This window comes from Pelodiscus sinensis, chromosome 3, assembly GCF_052426305.1.
Source record: "Pelodiscus sinensis isolate ZL-2025 chromosome 3, ASM5242630v1, whole genome shotgun sequence".
Lineage (NCBI taxonomy): Eukaryota > Metazoa > Chordata > Testudines > Trionychidae > Pelodiscus > Pelodiscus sinensis.
This window is the reverse complement of record NC_143054.1, coordinates 95,651,546-95,670,955: the sequence shown is the minus strand read 5'-3', so window position 1 is coordinate 95,670,955 and position 19,410 is coordinate 95,651,546. Positions and strand designations below refer to the sequence as shown.

At 39.4% G+C, this 19,410-nt stretch overlaps 1 protein-coding gene across 2 annotated transcripts in view; it reads left to right on the top strand.

Annotated features, from left to right (window-relative positions):
- Positions 1 to 257: 257 nt before the first annotated feature.
- The window catches only part of MED23 (mediator complex subunit 23), a 55,591-nt gene continuing 36,438 nt past the window's right edge, over positions 258 to 19,410 (top strand). Inside the window, exons 1-11 of one of the 2 annotated variants that reach the window (XM_075924183.2) lie at positions 258 to 504; positions 5,319 to 5,350; positions 5,463 to 5,550; positions 6,472 to 6,596; positions 7,219 to 7,330; positions 8,188 to 8,286; positions 9,094 to 9,195; positions 10,401 to 10,470; positions 12,163 to 12,275; positions 13,042 to 13,137; positions 13,681 to 13,698. In XM_075924183.2, the coding sequence (XP_075780298.1) occupies positions 451 to 504; positions 5,319 to 5,350; positions 5,463 to 5,550; positions 6,472 to 6,596; positions 7,219 to 7,330; positions 8,188 to 8,286; positions 9,094 to 9,195; positions 10,401 to 10,470; positions 12,163 to 12,275; positions 13,042 to 13,137; positions 13,681 to 13,698 (909 nt within the window). In that variant the 5' untranslated portion in view covers positions 258 to 450. Of the gene's footprint in view, positions 511 to 5,318; positions 5,351 to 5,462; positions 5,551 to 6,471; positions 6,597 to 7,218; positions 7,331 to 8,187; positions 8,287 to 9,093; positions 9,196 to 10,400; positions 10,471 to 12,162; positions 12,276 to 13,041; positions 13,138 to 13,680; positions 13,699 to 19,410 lie in introns of both variants that reach the window. The other variant, XM_075924182.2, reaches the window with a different exon arrangement.

Sequence of the window (19,410 nt, the reverse complement as noted above, 5' to 3'; positions counted from 1 at the left end):
TTAGCGCTGGCCTGGGAAAAGTTGGCAACACGATATAGAAACGCTGCCAGCCGTGGGGCTTGCTGCCTAAGCCCTGCTGAGCCGGAGGGAGTAGAGGATGCGCCCCCGCCTGAGCACCAGAGAAGCCTGAGGCCTCGCCAGCCTGGGCCCGGCGGTGCCCGCCCCTGCAAAGGCAGAGCAGCGCTCGGCTTGTGCGCTGGGCGCGTCCAGCAGCAGCGGGGCGGGCCTCAGGCCGGGGAGCGAGGCGCGCGGAACTGCCCGGCCCGGGGAGCTGGTTCCCGGCGGGGCCGGATTCCGGGACGCACCTTCCGCCGGGGCCGCGGCCGCCTGAGCCAGAAGCCGCCGCCGCTGTTCGGCTCCTCAGCGCGGCCACCCCCAGGCGGGGCTGCGGGACCCGGGCCCGGTTCGGTGCCGCCGCCCGCAGAGAGTCGGGGGCCGCGGGGCGGGGCCATGGCCATCCCGATGGTGCCGATGGAGACCCAGCTGCAGAGCATCTTCGAGGAGGTGGTGGTGAGCCCCGGCCGGGCGGTCGTGGGGCCTCTGCGGGGAGGGGCTGGCTCGAGACTTCAGTGCTAAGTGGGGTGCGGGCCTGGCGCGCCTTGGCCGGGGGGAGGGGAGCACGGGCCCCGCCGTGCCGGCGTTAAGCTACTGAAGAGCCTCACGTGTCCCGCTAAGAACGGGCGGGCAGAGCGAGAGAACAGTAAAGCGAAAGAGCCTGGGTCTCGGCTCCCTTCTTGCCTAACTGCTGTGGGGGGAGTGATAGGTGGGGCAGAAGCTGGTTTTAAGGAGGGATTTAAAAGAGGACAGCTGATGGCTTTGACAGCCAAAGTGGGTTGGGTTTGGGGGGTTGTTTTCATAAAGGGTAGCGTGGTGACGTGGGAGAAATCATGAGAATGCTTGAGCCAGAAGAGGGTGATCAAGGAGGCATCACTGGTCAAATGAAGACAGGGTTGGTGGGTCGGTCATTTAGTTATGAAGATGAGTACCACAAGTCTAAATGATAATCCTGAAAAGCAAAACCCAGGAGTTTTGTGTTTGATGTAGTGAAAGAGAGGGGAGCCAGTAGGCTACCAAGAGTAGAGAGATGTGGTTGGCCCTAGAGAGGTTAAATTTTGATTAATTAACTAATTGAATAGTCCGTGGGATTTCTATCTATTATTCCATTAAGTCAATAAGGACTAGCAGGCGTTCTGCCTTTGAAATGTACAAGAGTCCCAGCAGGCTGAGGCTGGGCTCCATGTGATGCTTGCGCTTTGAAATGTACAAGAACCCTTGCTTGAGCTCTTGTACAGTTTAAAGTGGAAGCGCCTGCAAGGAGCCCAGGGTCAGTGTGGAACCCCCCGCTGACTCCAGGCTCCATGCCGGCACTTACGCTTTCAAATGTACAAGAGCCCCAGCAGGGACTCGTGTACGTTTAAAAATTGGACCGCTCTCCATGCAGGCGCTTCCTCTTTTTTTTTTAAATGTACAGGAGCCCCAGTGGGGATTCTTGTACATTTCAAAGTTGGAACTCTGCTGCTGCACACCTGTCCCCTCCCATGGAGCTGGAGCGAACTGGCTTTTAAACCAGCTCTGCCCCCCCCCCCCCCCACCTCTCTGTGAGTGGGGGAGCGGCTAGTTGACTAGTATGTTGACTATCCGATAAGCTTTTGCTTATAGGTTAGTCAACTAATGGATTAATCATATCCCTAGTTGGAGCTAGGAAAATAAGCGGATCCCATTATTTTTAGTAGATTTAAGGAATGTGATGTGGCAGATGTCACAGTCAGAGATTGGGGTTATAACACTCAAAGTCTTGGATGACAATGGCCTCTACAAGAGATTTGGCAGTCTGATGCAAAAGGCTGAATCTTAAGTAGTAGTAGTAAGGCAGCAGTTCTCACAAGTTACTCTTCCTGGCAGCCACTTTGACTTGTTTTCCTAACATATTTAATTAAATTTTGGCAGAACAAATAAATATGAACATATACATGTCCAAATCCTTCTAACTTATTTGTGTAGAGTTCAAGGGATTTTTTTTTCTTTTTTTTTTTTTGGTTTACAAATTCAGTAATACAAATAATGTAGTTGTCTCTATTCTTCACTGGACCTAAACAGAATAGAAATGCAAATAAAGTGCTTTGTACCATCCTATCTTTTTTGCCTGCTCCTTTTGCTCATTTCAGGGTGGTGGTGGTGGCGTTTGTTTAGATTTGCTAGCTAGCAAGTCATCTTCTGTGAAAAGTAGGGATGTGACCAAGTAAGCATCACCCTTAATAATTAAGGGTGATGCTTACCAGGTAATCGTTAACCATTAACAAGGAGCAGTCCCCATGGGTGGAAATTCAGGAGACTATCTGTTCCAAACCCTTGCTCAAAGCAGGGCCTCAACTAAATCATTCCAGCCAGGGATTTGTCAAGCCAGGCCTTAAAAACCTCTAAGGTTGGACATTCTATCACCTCCATATGCTTACCACTCTCCTAGAAAAGTAGTTTTTCCTAATAACCACCCTAGACTTCCCCCACTGCAGTTTGATCTGCTGCTTAGCCAGTTGGTAGCCGGTTGCTGCTTAGCCAGTCAGTAGCAGTGAATGGGATTTTTTTATCTTAAGTGCAGGACCCTGCATTTGTCCTAGCTGAACCTCATCAGATTTTTTTTGGCCCAATCCTCCAATTTGTCTAGGTCACTCTGGACCCTATCCCTGCTTCCTGCGCATCTACCTCTCCCCCCCAGCTCAGTGTCATCCACAAATTTGCTGATGGTGCAATCCATCTCTTTATCCAGATTAATGAAGATGTTGAACAAAACTGGCCCCAAGATAGACATCTGGGGCACTCCACTTGATACTGGTTTCCAGATAGACATCAAGCTGTAAGATTTTAAAAAGCATAGACATACTTTAAAATTTTAATTTTAAATGTTTATTTGGGATGTTAAAATGGTTAAACGGTAGCACTTGGCTGGTTAACCATTTTAACCTAGTTCCTGTCCAGCCCTATCGCAGCTGCAGCTGGGGGTCCCACCACCCAGCCCAGTGGCTCGCGGTGACCAGGGCTTCTCCAGCCCAGCATGTCTGACCACCTCTGGAGTTATTGGCAGTGTTTATTTTTTAAAAATGTGTGTGTTAATTTTTTTTTAAATAATCTTTTTATATCTACCTTGCAATAACTAAATTAACAAACTTGAAATACTTTTTCTGAGAAGCTTGTGTTTGTCCGAAAAATTGTTTTGGGCTTATGGTCGTGAAGATCCCTGATAATGTGAACTGATTAAATACTGTGTCTGTATTTGAGGACAGATGCTTCCAATGGTTCCACTATTCTCATGGCTTTGCCAGCCCCTAACAGAGAAATTAACAAATGGTTGTTTTCACTGCTGCTATTTGTAACTTTCATAACTCTCTGGTTGGCTATGAAACTGACTTTAGTTTGTCAAGAATAGAGTCAACTTTCTACTGGAACTTGAAAAAGCTATAAACTGCGGTAAGCAGACAATGCAAGGGCATATAGGTTAAGTGGACCATCATAGGCACAGTCTATTCCTTCACATTATATTATTTGTAGAGAATAATAATTACAATCTTAATGTCATTAGAGTACATACATTGATGTGGTGCTATTGTCTTGAATATTTTGTTCAGCTCTAGACACATCTAAATATAACAGAAAATGTGAAAGGCCCATAAAAGGGCAACAATAATTATTAGAAGCATGGAAATAATCTCGGAAGATAATGTATTAAAAAGGACTGTTTAGAAAACTTCTTACTTTTCTCCTATCTAAAATAATGGAGTTGGGAAGGTAAATTGAGTGTTTCTATATATTCTTATAATCCAAGACCATGGGATCATCTAGTAAAATTAAAAGTCAACAGAATTAAGTGAAATAAGAGGAAATACTTTTATACACAAAGCATAATTAACCTGTGGAACATATTTCTACTTAATGTAATTGAAGCTCTTAATACATTTAAAAGGCAGAGGTGTAGTGAGGGGAACCAGGTGCGAACTAGGACAGCTGTTTCCCAGCTCTCCCTTGGTCCCCTTCATTGCGCTTCTGCTTTTTAAATGTATTAAGAGTCAGGTGGCTTTTAATCAGGGTTCCCTTTAAGGTGCACACCCATGCTGGTGCTCACCAAAAATTCAGTCCCACCTACTTCCTCAGCAATATTGTGGCCCCAGCTGGTCTTGGGGGTGGGGCCATGTGGCAGGTAGCTGCCTCACCCCAGGAACAGCTGGGTAGTCACTACATGACAGATGGGAGCTGGAGTCTGGGCCGCAGTACTAAAAATAGGGCCATCACCCCAGCTGCATTCCCAGCCCTAGCAGCCTCCATGCAGCCGCAGCGCCAGCTGCTCCCGGGGACGTAGTACTAAAAATAGTACCATGGTCCCAGCCCCAACCACTTGGATCATGACCACACCCTCAGGAGCAGCTGGGGCCATGACTGTGTGATGGCTGCTAGGGTCCGGACTGCAGAACTAAAAACAGTATTGCAGTCCTGGCCCCAGCTGCTCCCGCAGGTAGGGCCATGTAGCAGGCAGCTGCCCTGCGTTCCGGGACTGCTGTTGGAGCTACGGTGCAGCTGCTTAAAATAGCACCATGCTCCTCCCTACATGCAGCCATTGCATGGCCCAGGCAGAGCATGGGAGTCCTGGGCTATAGCAGGTATGCTGGGGAGAGTTCCTGGTAACAGTGGTGATCAGCGTGGAGAAGGCGATGCTCTGATGGCCCGGGCCATGCTGCGAGGGGGGCTGCTCCGTGTGTCGCAGCTGAAGCCAAGCTGCAGTGTGGCTGTGCACATGACATCAATATTGGTGCAAAAGACAAAACTCACTGCACTCATGGATGGAAAATCTTAGCAGGAACACTACTCTTAATACATGTAAAAAGCAGATGCACAGTATCTGGGACCGGGCGTGAGCCAGGAATCAGCTGGTCCCCCCCTATGCTTTACAGTGCTGGGGGGGAAATGACTTTTAAGCCAGCTCTGCCCCCACCTCGCTTGCTGCCTCTTTGATAGGGGCAGCAAGCAGAGGGAGGAGGGAGGGAGAAAGCAATTAGTTGAGTCATTACTCGACTATCTAATAAGCATATGCTTATCAAGTAGTTGACTAGTCGCTTACACCGCTAACATAAATCAACAATTGGGGATTAAAGAGAAACTTCTTCCACCAATTCCTCAAGAAATGTTGATGTATATTTATCAAAGGGCATGGAAGGGAAAAGAGGAATATTGGACTTGCTGAAGCATCTAGTGCAGGTCACTTTCAGGAGATAGGATATCAGGCTAGATGTGTGATCCTTTTTACTTAAAATTCCAATTTCTTTCTCTTAAAGAAAACAGAAGTTATAGAGGAAGCTTTCCCTGGGTGAGTGTAACGATGATTTACTTTTGCATTGTAACTATCTTATATCTGCTATTTTAATGCTGGTATCTTTAAAGAAAAAATTGTAGATAACTGGTGTTCCTATTTGCATTAGCATGTTTATGGACACTCCTGAAGATGAGAACACCAAATTAATCAGCTGCCTGGGAGCATTTAGACAGTTCTGGAGCAGTCTCTCCCAGGTAAACATTTCATTTGTTGCTAATGTAGCTATATTTTACATCATACAATAGTGTAGTAAACACCTAACTAAAGCATGGTCCATGTTCCAAATAGCTCTCAATCTGATTTCAGTTGTGGCACAAAAAAGTAGTAGGAAAGTATAAAAACTTTATGATGACTTTAGATGGGAAGAATAGTGATGACATCAATGAAATTGCATGGTTACTTGTCAAAGGCTGGTACACAACATAGTGTAATAGTAAAGAGTAACTCTTGTTATAAATATCAAAACTAAATGGTTATTGGAGTTGTTTCTTATAGCAGTTGTGTTACAAGAGATTCTGAAGGAAATGGAGACATAGTTAATGAAAAGCATATGCATGAATGAAATATTACTATTCCAAGGTAGAAATGCATTATATATCATGATTTCTAAAGCAATCATTACACTTCATTTAATTTTTGCAAAAATTCACTCAAATCTTTGTGGATGCATCCTGTGTTTAGCTGCCTATTCCACTCTATTTCAAAGCAATCTTATTATTTGTTTCTGTTCACAAGTATCATTCCTTACTTTGGTATTTCCTCTTATTATAAAATGTTAATATTGGCAAATTAATACTTTAATTTAATTGCATGCTACATGTATTAAGTCTTCATTTCAGCTCTGTAATCAGTTAAGCACTATGCTTTCTTTGTTTCTTTTTCTTTGTTTCTCTTCTGTATAACTTTGTATAGCACTGCGGGGGGAAATTTCTTAAAATAAGTTAAAAAACTATATATAGAAAAGTGGATGTTAATTGAGAAATCTTTCACAAATTAAATACACAGATGCTGTCCTCTCCCATTTGTTTATTTTACTCATTGCATAACACTTTGTGGTTTTAAGAAGTTACATTGCTATATTAAAAAGTTTATTTTTCCCCTCCATGTTTTTCCAGGAATCTCATGAACAATGTGTCCAGTGGATAGTAAGATTCATCCATAGCCAGCACAGTCCTAAAAGAATTTCTTTCTTGTATGACTGTTTAGCAATGGCAGTCGAGACTGGTCTGTTGCCACCCAGGTAAGTCTGGTGTGGGTGAAGCAAGAAATACAATATGCATAAGTTGTATTATATACAGGTTGTACCTTCCTCGTCTGGCACCCTCGGGACCTTACTGGATGATGGATTTTGCCGGACCAAGGGAAGTCATTTCTGGCCTCCCTGCCACCAGCCTCCTTCAGCCCTGGCCCCACCGCTGGTCTTTTGGCCAGCTCCCCGCTCTTGCTGGACAGCCCTACTGCTTCTGCACACACCGGACTCGCACTCTAGTACCCAGCAGCCCTGCCACCTCTGTGTGCATACTGGGCTCCCACTGCAGCTCCCATCAGCCCTGCTGCCCCTATACCCCTATTCTGCAGCTGTGCCATGCAGCCCCGCTGCACTACTGGGCACCCCAATACTGCGCATAGGGCTCCCACTGCTGTGCATGGGGTTCCCACTGCCCTGCCAGCGTGCAGGGCTCCCAGGCACTAGCTTTCCACCGGGACTCTCTGGGTCTGGATCATCTATGGTCCGACCAGAGAGTCCCAGTTAAGAGAGTTTCAACATGTATTAGTTTAAAAAAATTCCTTGGAGTGCATTGGAAAACATCTGTTTTTTTTTCTCTAGAAACTACATTACTCACTGTTTTCTTTTTTCCTAGAATGGTTTGTGAATCTCTAATAAACTCAGACACCCTTGAATGGGAAAGGACACAGCTGTGGGCATTAACATTTAAACTGGTCCGGAAAATAATTGGAGGAGTAGACTACAAGGTATTTTTCCTAAGAAAGTTTGGAAACTGTTGTGTGGTTTGTTTGTTTTTTGTAAGTTAACATTGCTGCTTTCTGGTGTTCCAGGAACTGTGTTGGCCTGTCTCTGTCAGTTTTTAGTATATTGCCATCACTAAAACCATATATTCCCAACTTAATTCCTAGGAGTCTGCACAACAATGAAACAGCCCTATGGCTTGAGCCCCATAATCTGAGTCAGCTAGAACGTGCCAGCTGCGAGTGTCTAGTTCAGTGGTTCTTAACCTTACTGCAGCCTGCACCTCTTTGGTTCTCAAAATATGTTCTCACACCCCTTATTAAAAATCATTGAAATAGGTCAGTTCTTTAAACCTAAGAGATATCATCAAAATCTGGTATGTCTCGCATCCCCAGAAAGAGCATCTTGCACCCCCTACGGGTGCGTGCACCCCAGGTTAAGAACCACTGGTCTAGTTGATATGTAGACATTCCATGGGGGACCTTCTCATGAGCACTGGAATAGCGTGAAAGAGGCATGTTGGGTTCAGGACCATGGCACTCAGTGTTGTAGAACTTACAAGCTGTACTGCAGTTCACAGAGCAGCCCATGGAGGCTGCAGTAACTTAAACATGTATCTACAGCTAAGTTACACCAAGCCTCTTCAGCCCTTAGAGCAGCACAAGATACAGAAGATGTCCTGGTGGTTTTCAGCCACCTGCATCCCCATCTTCCCCTGGGGAGTGGGTTCTGTGCTGTCACTCTTAGAAGCACAGCACCTAACTGTGTACCTTTAGTATTTTCTGAACTGCCTCCTGATGCACCTTGTCTGCTAGAAATTGAGAATCTTTATAAATGTTAATTTCTATATGATTTCTTCCAGGGTGTGCGAGATCTATTGAAGGTGATCCTGGAGAAAATCCTAACTATTCCTAATACAGTGAGCTCAGCTGTTGTACAGCAGCTCTTAGCTGCAAGAGAGGTAACTCTCTACAATGTTACATCATATCCCAATGAAAAAGTTTGGTCATAATCTTTTGGCATTGATCTTTTTTGCAATATTCTAAAATGGCTCTTTGGAGCCTTTTAGATCTTCTATAAATGAATTGCCAATGCTGATGATGTGTCTTCTCATGGCTATTGTGCTAGAGTATTTCAGGGTCATCTAATGGTGAGCCTTCTTGTATTATGTACAATAGTGGTTTTCTACCAGTGATCCCGCAACACCAAGGGATCCATGCACTATGTATGATATTTCCAAAGGGGTCCTTCTGCACTTCCACTCAAGATTTCTGGGGGGGTTGCAAATAAAAAATGATTGAAGACCCCTGATCTACAAAATTTCCATGATCAGGATGTGCTTGAAATGCCTGGGCATAGTAGAATGTAGTGATGCTGTAGCTGTATGGATTCAAGGATATTAGAGACATAGGGTGGTTTTCCTCATCCACGTGGGCATAGTATAGCAAATTTAGAATCTCACCTTAAAGAGATGCTAAACAAACATTATGAAATCTAGTATTAATATTTTCATTCCACGCACATCCCATTATCCTGGAACAGCCTAACCCCGGACCTTGCTTTCAGTTATGATAATAGGAAGCTACATGCCAAATTAAGTGGTCATGGTGCTTTACTATTTAGGAGGAGTTCTTGAACAAACAGACTCATGGATAGACAGACAAACAGACACACACACAACATTTCTAACATATATAGTATGAAGATAATGTATGTTTATGCTAATTGTCAAAATTGCCTTACGTTTTTAAAATTTGTTTATTTCTAGGTTGTAGCATATATTTTGGAAAGAAATGCTTGTTTATTACCTGCCTACTTTGCAGTTACAGAGATAAGAAAACTGTACCCTGAGGGAAAGCTTCCTCATTGGGTAAGGGTTTATTTATCATATTTTATAAAATGATATGCTCCTTATTCTATCCATACACAACACTGGGTGCAATCTTTTTAAATGGATGCTTAATGTCTTGTCTACACCTAAAACTTAGGTTGACTTAATTACATTAACCTATATTGCACACCATATGAAATTGTGTGTGTAATTACCCAAACCCCCAGTGTAGATGCAGCAAGATCAACAGAAGAATTCTTCCATCTACCTAGCTGTTGCATCTCGAGGGGTGAATTTACTAGAGGAATAGAAAAATCCCTGCTATTACTGTAGTAGTTGTCCATGCTACAGTGGCATAACTGCAGCTGGGTCTCTTCAATGCTTGTAAATAAGCACTTAGTTTCAATTTAGGCACTAAAAAAATGGGCCCCCATCCTGCTAGTTGATTCTGCATTGGTAGACCCCTGTGGGGAGTCAATGGCATGATCTAGGCATTGATGGCCAAAATATGGACTAAATTAGGCACCTGTTTAAAAACAATAAACAATTTCACACATGCTTTAGGCAGATCACTTTACGATGCTCCTTTGAACGTTCTGTTCTTGAATTTTAGCATTTAAGACTGGTTTGAATTCTTCAAAAGCCTAACAGCTCTATTCACATTTTCCATGTGATTTGGGAAATAAGCAAACATCTATTAATTTTCCATTATGGCCAGTTTAGTGGCCTGATATTCACCATTACAGAATTATTGGCATTTTCATATAATAAAAACAGCCTCCACTTCCTAAAGATTGTGCTTACTCATCCAATACATGTTCTCCTTGTCATTGTGGTTCTTTTGAAGAACCAAATCTCTTGTTTTCTTTGCACAGAAAGAGGCATGTTTAGTATGTAGATTAGAGAAAGAAAGAGGCATGTTTCTTTGATTAGAGGCAACAAGCATAAAACGTCAATGGTCTCACTGGGGCTGGGATTTCATCCAAGAGGTAAGCCTTGTCTTTGAGGAATTACTCAGCTGAAGAAAATAATGTTCTATTGCTAAGTAGAATTTTAAATCTGACATGAAAGGCAGTAAACAATGCACATTGCAACAATGTTGTACACATGAATGGTAGCTGTTTTAATTTGCTTTGATTTCTGTAAATAAGACTTTGTCTCCTTCAAGTAAATTACTTGAATTAATGTCTTGTTTTAAATTAAATATTGTGTTTAAAGTAAATGATTTAATAATCTTCTTTCAGTTGCTAGGTAACTTAGTATCAGACTTTGTGGACACCTTCAGACCCACTGCAAGAATAAATTCCATTTGCGGTAAGAAAGCACGAGTGAAGTGAATGACCTAAAGAGAAGTTAGATTGAATTTAATGGTTGGCCAGTAGGCCTACCTAATTTGGATTTAGCTTTATATGTTAATTTATACCAAATGCTTGAGTGTCTAGTATTTATTTAATTCCTACCAATGGCTTTTTTTCCCCTCTTACTTCAATTTTGATTAACTAGATTAAAAGTTCAGCTTTTAGCGCAGGTTGATAGTGGGAAGGTGCTTCTTTCACTTGCCCCCTCTGTACAAAGTGATACTGTCCCTTCTGTTTCTTAACCTAGCCTATGAATTTAAGGGCATGTCTACATTTAATTACTTTTACACTGGTGTAGCTATGCTGCATGTCACGCTTAATAGACTTTTCTGAATCAACATTGAGACTAGGGATTTACATTCTGTTGCAGGTACTTTTTGTAATTGCACCAGTGCTGAATTCTGTAATTTATATGAGCTGCTGGTCCCCATAAAAACAGAAACAGAAAACTCTTCCTTTCAGTTTTACTTTTCTCAAGAAATCTTCATAAGTTTGATTTGGGCACATCGGTCCTATTTAACATTATTTTTGTTCTTTTAGAAGAAAGATGCTTATTCTTGTACATTTTAAGAAAAATAACTCCTGTATAGACTACTGTTATTTCATACCTCTGTGCAGGGCCTACAATTCTGTGAGTTTCCGTTAATCTCCACGTGATTCCTTTAATACTCAGAAGCAATGCAGTGGGATTAAGAATGTAATATCAGCTTTAAACCACTGAGTTGTCTTGATTATTTTTTATTTCTTTGTTTTTCCAAGAGTATGCAAACACTCTTAAGTATATTGTACCAAACTCTTGGCCAGGATTTATTCATGTGATTCGGTCCTGGAAGAAATTTATTAATTTGCTGAAGTATTTGTATAAATGACCGGGTGCATTGTTGACTTTATACTTTCTCTGACCCCTCACAAACAAATTATACATAGTTTAAGGTAGAGATACTCTTAAAAGTGCTTGCTGTGTGTAGTACTACACTATAATAGTATAACTACCACTGACGGCAGAAAATCAGAGTGAGTGAACTAACCATCTACTTTAATAGGATGGAAAGGGGAAAATAGTTGGCCTTTAATTTCATTTTGTTTGGGGGAAGTTGAAGGCTTAGTGCAGCCAAACTTTGAATATTATTACATTACATCTAAAAGCACATGAGAGGTAATGACAATAAAAGAATTCTAATCATACAGAGAAGAGGCTAGACCCATTTACAGTAAAAGGTCCATAATAGTTGAAATACAGTTTCTGCTTTAGTTATAAATATTTACTGGACAAAAAAGCTTGCATTGTCTAGGCATATAATGTGAATAGTAAGGCTTCTCCTGAGATTAAATAGTATATGTTAGTGTAATATTTACAAGTATTTAGTATATCTGGGTTGTCCAAACTGCATAGTATATAGCAAAACATGGTAGTTGAGTTTCACCTTTAGCTAATAAGTTGAGATTTCTAATGGAAAATGGCATGATTGCTTATGTTGGGAGCTTCATGCTAACCAATTCCTGAGGTAGGCGATAGCAGATTTAAATAAATGAAGCCAGAAGGAATATTAGTAGTAATTTCCAACATGGGATTTTGACCTTTAAAGATTGCCATAGTTGCTCAACTTCCACAGAATTTATCTTTTCTCATTCTGTGTAATATGTGCAGGACGTTGTAGTCTTCTTCCAGTGGTAAATAACTCTGGCGCCATGTGTAACTCATGGAAGCTGGATCCCTCAACCCTTCGTTTCCCTTTGAAAGGACTCTTGCCATATGATAAGGTATGCACGTCTAAACCTCTTAGTTATGCAAGTTTTATGTATTTAATGTATGAAATACTATTTTTTTTAGATTAACAAAAAGAAGAGGGCAGTTATTTTGAAAACTATGGCTATCCCATTTTCAATCGGAACTTCAAGATTAATGAACTTAGTACTTTATCATCAGATTAAAATTGTCCAAATTCATGACAACAGTAATGTCTAATCATACAGGTGATATGTGATGTGTTTAATGCTCTAAAGGCTGAGAAACAGTAGGTGTTGCATGCACCTGTTGTATATGTGTGGGAGAGGATGACCTTGAGGAAATAGAATGTGGAAAAAGAACTGTGTAGTTCATGCCTTGCACAGTTGGGCAGGAATTTGACTTTACTTTTTAAATTGGTCTCAGACCCCAGGAGCACTGTGGAGGTAATGTGCTCACTCCTTATTGAGAGGGATCTTGTTGGTTTTCTGAAGCCACTCTGCCCATATATCAGAGATAATGTTTTCCAAATGGAGTCCCATCTTCTTATTGTCGATGAACGTTTCCCACAACTGGGGAGCATAAAACCAAGAGGAAGACACTCTGCTGATACTTACTTCCCTTTTGGATATATAAGAACTAAATAGTTCATCCCCAAATGGTACATACCTATACATATAAATATATTAAAGATAATACATTTTTAACTTTGTTACATTCAATGTTGTGCTTAAATGTAATGTTGAGGCAATGTTCGCGTACGTTTGCTTTTTTTTTTCTTTATTTTTTTTTTTTTTTAAGGATCTGTTTGAGCCGCAGACTGCTTTGTTGAGATATGTGCTGGAACAACCATATTCCAGGGATATGGTCTGCAATATACTAGGTCTGAATAAGCAGGTACTGTAGTATACTGTGATGCACAATTTAATTCTGCATAGAATCTGCACTATTCTTTTCTCTTTTCTTTGCTATAGCTAACTGAGCAAAACAGTTTAGGTCCAGACAGTGATTTTTTTTTTTAGTAACATCATATTAGGTAAATTGGATTCTGTATTATAATTATCATTTTTATATTGCTTTAAGGATATTTAAATTGAAAAAATATTTAAAATATTGATTTTTTTTTTTTTGCATTGCTTTTTTTTCCTATAAGGCCAGCCTCAAATATACCTTTGACAGACTATAACTTACCAAAGACCATTAGGGTTTTTTTTAAGTTCTTCTTAATGTTCATGTAATTAGTTCCCAGAACTTTGTGGCACAATATTACTTTGGCATGTTACAGCATTCTATCATTTTTTTATACCTTTAAGTGGGAGGGCTTGGTCTGCCTTGGGATTCCTTGAGGCTGGCCTCATAGTCACTGTTTTGTCTTTTCTTTTTTTCTTCCTTTATTTTTGTTCTGTCCTGTCTTGTCCTGCCCATCCTCCAATGCTCTAGACCTTGAACATTGCTCAGGTATGTTCACAACCTTACTGTTGTATTGTGACTAACGATACGCTGGCCGCTTTGTAGCCACTGATTCCAGTTAGAGAATACATGTATGGTCAGGGCTTGAAATTGGCAGGACCATTAGATGCTAAGACAAGGAAAAATTCTCCGTACAGTCTCTTAGGATATGAGAGATTTATTTGATATGAAAATTTACAGCCCCTGTGGTCCTTGGATCCTAAAATTTGGTTGGGTTGGACCACCACCACTTCCCCTACCTGATCTAGAGGGTGATTTTTTGGTTTGCTGGAATTTTCGGATGAAGAGGAATGATTGGTTCACCCTTTCTTTCCTTCTATGACTAGAAAAACATTCCTTGAATTCACTTATAGCATGTAAATCTTGAGAAGCAAAAACTGCTAAAATAGAGCTTGATGGGGAGAGTACATTATCAGGCAGCCTCTATGACAAATTCTCTTTCCTGTGTCCTCCAAGCAGGGTGAACTAAGACAATACAAAGTATCAGAAAAAATCATTTTTAAGCCAAATTTTATAAACCTTCTGTTTATTTCTTGTCCAAATCTATTGTATGGAGTTGGTCTTGAAATTTTAAATATAGGTCATTACTCCCTCTGTATTCTTTAAATTTTGAATCCTCCTTAGAATAGTTACCACATCAACACCTATTTTTAAAAAAAAAAGTAATATCTAAGATATGTAAAATAGCGTTGCTGTTTGCAATACTATAGTGAAGGTTGTGTCAGTGTTTCCATTTATAAAACTTCTTTCAGGGATTTGTAACTTGACTGTGAAATTTGCATGACTCTGAAACCTTGTGTATAACTTCCACTGTAAATAAAAAACAGGTTGCATTTACTGATTTAGTCAGTTCTTTTGAATATATTATCTTTATCTTTTCAAGGTATTTGGATAATACTCCATTGCTTATAATTATCCTAAATATTTTAAAACCAAAATCATTTTAGGCAGCCAAAATGTTAAAACATGAAGGCTAGCTGATAGGTTAGTATTTAAATTTAATAGGATTTTCATTGTGTCTACATTTCTATTTTAAACAATAGATTCTATTGTCACATTGTGCCACTTTTTATGGTTTGATTGGTAAATAGCACAAGGCCTAGTCTAAAAAGTGTACTTAATGTATTGTATGTAGTGGTGGTCTGCACTTTCAGGCCAGAAGATCAATGTTAAAATTGCTATTCTCTAATTAAAAGATAACAGAAAACCTTTTTTTTTTTTTTTTTTTTTTTTGAGTTCTAAATGGGTAATTTCTACACAATGTTTCAATCTAGAGTGAATTTTGATGGCTAAGAAACAAACCTTTGAAAAACATGGCTTATAATGGAAATGCTGACAGAACATGAACTGTAGCTGTGCTGCCATAATACCAATATATGGAGTTTTCAGACCATCGCATTTGTGAGTTTAAGCATGAAATAGGGGGCGTGTCAGGATAGATGAAAAAATATTAAGCATTACGTCTTGAAAATCCTGATTTTTCACAGTTTGAATATGGAAGTTTACTCACATTTGGGTTAATTTATTATGACTGCATTGATATTTACAGTAACATCAATAAAAAGTCATAGCCTGCTCTTCAGAAAGTGCTCTACTTCTGTTTCTACCTACAGTGAACTTCGTAGCTATTTTTATGATGATAATCCATCTGTATCTAATAAAAATAATAATAGATCCGAGTTAACCTTTTAAAGGCCAAGTGGTTGTCAGTATAACAGAAGCTATTGAAAATGTAAAGAAAAATGCTAATAGTGTTAAATGATTTTAAAAACTAATTGTTGTCTTGCCAGCTCTTAGAGATAAATGCAAAACCAATTAAATCTAGGATCATAACCCTTTTACTTAGCTATGCCTTTCAGATCCTCACTTATCTATCTACACAGATTCAGTAGCAGGATTGAAGCCTTCGTGTGTACCTATTAGGGATGTGAATGGGTAAGCAGAAATCAGCTGCCTCCTGCACCAGGAGACTGGGAGCAGAAACCATGGACGGGGCTGCTGGCTCCTAAGGTTTAACCGGTTAATATATTAACCAGACATTTACATCCCTAGTACATATTGGCTTATTTCAGCAGAAAAGGGTTCAGGATAAATATTATACAGGTAAACAAGACTCTCAAGACCCGATCATCAAATATTAATAAAGTTGCGATACTTAAAGAAACGATACTATGTGTAGATTTATATTAGAAATATTGACTTTGAAAAAGTTGTTTCAGGTAGACGAAAATTACAAATTCAGGTACAAATTCAACTGTCTTTCAAAGTTACCTTGTAGAGACAAAACAAGGCAGAGAGCGATCCATAATTTTACCCAGTGCTTCCAGGATTCAGTTTTTGTTTAGCCTTTTATGACTATTTCTGTTATGGCTCTCGATGAAAAATTATTACTTCAGGGCATTCTTTTACTGTGTGGGTTCTAAAAGTTTTCCATTTTCTAGTAAAACAATTTGCCATTCAAAAGTCTGGTACACCATTGTTTGCATAAGTGCAAAAAATCAAATCGTCCTTTAGAGTGTACAGTATGATCCAAATTGTATTTCATGCCCTTCAGTATATTACTAATTTATTCCCAGTATTTGTTTATATTGTACAGTTTTGTAGAATGTTTGTTATAGCCAATAGTTTTTAAATGATTAGTTATTTTGGATCCCCTGATTTTCAGGAAACCAAATTATGACCTCTTTAAGTGGTCTCCATAGAAAGTTCTGAACAAACACCCCTTTAGCATGTTTGATATTGGCGTATGACTTTGTTTTCTCTGTAACAAACATAGATTTAAAACAAATTTGAAAATTTCTTCCTCTTTAGCTTACTCAAATATCTTTAAACATTTGGTTTCTATACCTGTAATTATTGCCTGCCAGTAATAATTTTGAACCTTAACAGTTTTACTCATGTTAAAATAGAAAGGACCATGAACTCTGGCAAGTCAAGTGTAAAAATATAATTAGGGTGACCAAAAAAAAATTTGAAAAGCAACTAGAAAAAGACATACAGACTTAACAGCAGACTTTTTTAAAAAAATATATCAGAACCAGGAAACTTGCCAGACAATCGGTAGGGCTATGAAACAATCAAGGAGCTCTCAGAGAAAACAAGGCTGTTGTGGAGAAGATAAATACATTCTTTTAATTAGTATTCTCTGCAGAGGATATGAGGGAGATTCCCAAATGTAAGCCATTTTTAAGTGACAAATCTGAGGAACAGTGTCTGACTGAAGTATCTGTAGAGGAGGCTTTGGAACAAAGTGATAAATTAAATAGTAATAAGTCACCAGGACCAGGTGGTATTTACCCAAGAGTTCTGAAAGAACTCAAATATGAAGTTGCAGAATTACTAAGCATTATATGTGACCTATGTCTTAAGTCAACCTTTGGACCAGCTGTCTGACAGACTGGCTAGTGTGATACCAAACTTTAATAAAAAGCGCCAGGGGAAAACCTAGCAATTACAGCCTAACTTCAGTACCAAGCAAATTGTTTGAAACTATAGTAAAGCATAACATTATCAGACACATAAATGAACATGTGTGAACATGTTATATTAGGGAAGAGTCAATATGGCTTTTGAAATTGAAAATCATGCCTCACCTATCTATTAGAATTCTTTGATGTGATCAGCACACATGTTTATAAGGGTGATCCAATGAATATAGTGTACTTGGACTTTAAGAAAGTCTTTTGTAACAGGTGCCTCACCAAAGATTCTTTGGTAAATTAAGTAGTCATGGGTTAAGAAGGAAGGTTATCTCAGATCAATGACTGGTTAAAAGATAAGAAACAAAGGGTAGGAAATAATGGTCAGTTTTCAAAATGGAGGGAGAAATATTGGGGGATCCCTTAAGGAGTTGCTCTGGAAATTGTGCTGGTCACCAAGTTCATAAACAATGTGGAAAATGCAGTAAACAGTGATGTGGAAAAGTTTGCAGAAATACAGTATTACTCAAGATAGCTAAATCCAAAGCAAACTTCAAGGAGTCACAAAGAGATCTCACAAAACTACGCTATTGGGCAAAAGTGTATCAGGTAACTGGGCAGAAGTATATCAGATGATATAATGTTGATAAATACAGAGTAACACATACTGAAAAACATAATCCCATCTATACATATGAAATAATGGAGTCTAAATTATCTGTTACCATGAAAGAGAGAGGTTTTTGAATCATTGTGGATAGTTCTCTGAAAACATGTTTGCAATGTGTAGCGGCAGTTCTAAAAGCTAACCAAACATTAGGAACAATAAGTAAAGGGTTAGATAATAAGATACTATTATATTTCCTTTCTATAAATCCATGGTATTCCCATATCTTGAATACTCTGTGCAGATGTGATTGTCCCCTTTAAAAAAAAAAAGATAAATTAGAAATGGGAAAGGTATAGTGAAGGGCAGCAAAAATTACTAGGAGTATGAAACAGCTTCTTTACAAGTAGAGATTGAAAAGACTGGCACTGCTCACTTTGGAAGAGATAACTAAGGGTAATCTGTTGGAAGTCTATACAATCATGAATACTGAGGAGAAAATGAATGAGTAAGTGTTATTTAACTTTTCACATAACATGAACCATGCTTGATGAAAATAATCATAGGTCACTTGATGAAATTAATAGACAGCAGGTTTAAAACAAAAGGAAGACTTTCTTTGCACAGTCAACCAGAAGAACTCATTGTTGGAAAGTTGTGAGGACCAAAAATATAACTGGTTCAAAAAAGAATTACATAAGTTCACAGAAGATAGGTCCATCAGGGGCTGTTAGCCAACATGGTCAGGGACCATGCTCAAGGTGTCCTTAGCTTCTGACTGCTACAAGCAGGAACTGGACAACAGGGAATGGATTAGTTGATTAAATGCTCTGAAGAATTTGGCTTTGGTCACTGTCAGAGGACTGTGGCTATTCATATGTTCTTAAAATCTTTGCTGTTCACCTATTCAGCCAGCAGTGATGGTAAGGTTAAAGTAGAATATCCTCTTCTATGCCTCCTCCCAAGCCAAGTGGTAGTTTCATCCTGCTTCAGTCCAGCTGTGCCAGGTTATTTGAATAAGGAGATCTTTCACTTCTGTCTATGCATCACAGAAGTGGAATTGAAACATGAAGTGAAAGGAATGGCTTAATACAGTATTATTCAGTTGACTTTCCTTCTTCTTTTTACTACACTGTCTGTTTGGTACTAGGAATTTGGATGTCCTAGTATTTCTTCATATTAATATAGCAAACAGTATGGATCCACTGGTGCTAAGGTGTAAAGTAATTCTTTGATAATCTTTCAATTCATACGATTACATGTCAGAAATGGCACATACTTCTACTTACTGTGATTGATTCAGCTCCTATTGAAGAAAATGGCAAAATATTCATTTAACTCTGTAGAAATAGGATCAGACTTGATACGAATTATTGGTTCCATTTTAACAAGCTAATTGTGAACCTTAGTAACCCCCCGAGTAGAAAAAGGAGGCAGTTTGTGCTAGTTTTATCCATAGTGTCTAAATCATTTATTAAATGTTCCTCAACCAACTATATTTTATTAAATATTTGAGAACTTTGAGGACAGTTACATTTTTTTGAATTATTGAAATATTTTGTAAATAGTTCTTCTAAATATTTTTATTAGAGGGCAGTTTTGACCAATTCACTGAGGCATCCCTAGCTCTTTGGGGTTGATCTAACTAATTTTTTTCCCCCAGAAAGTCAGAAA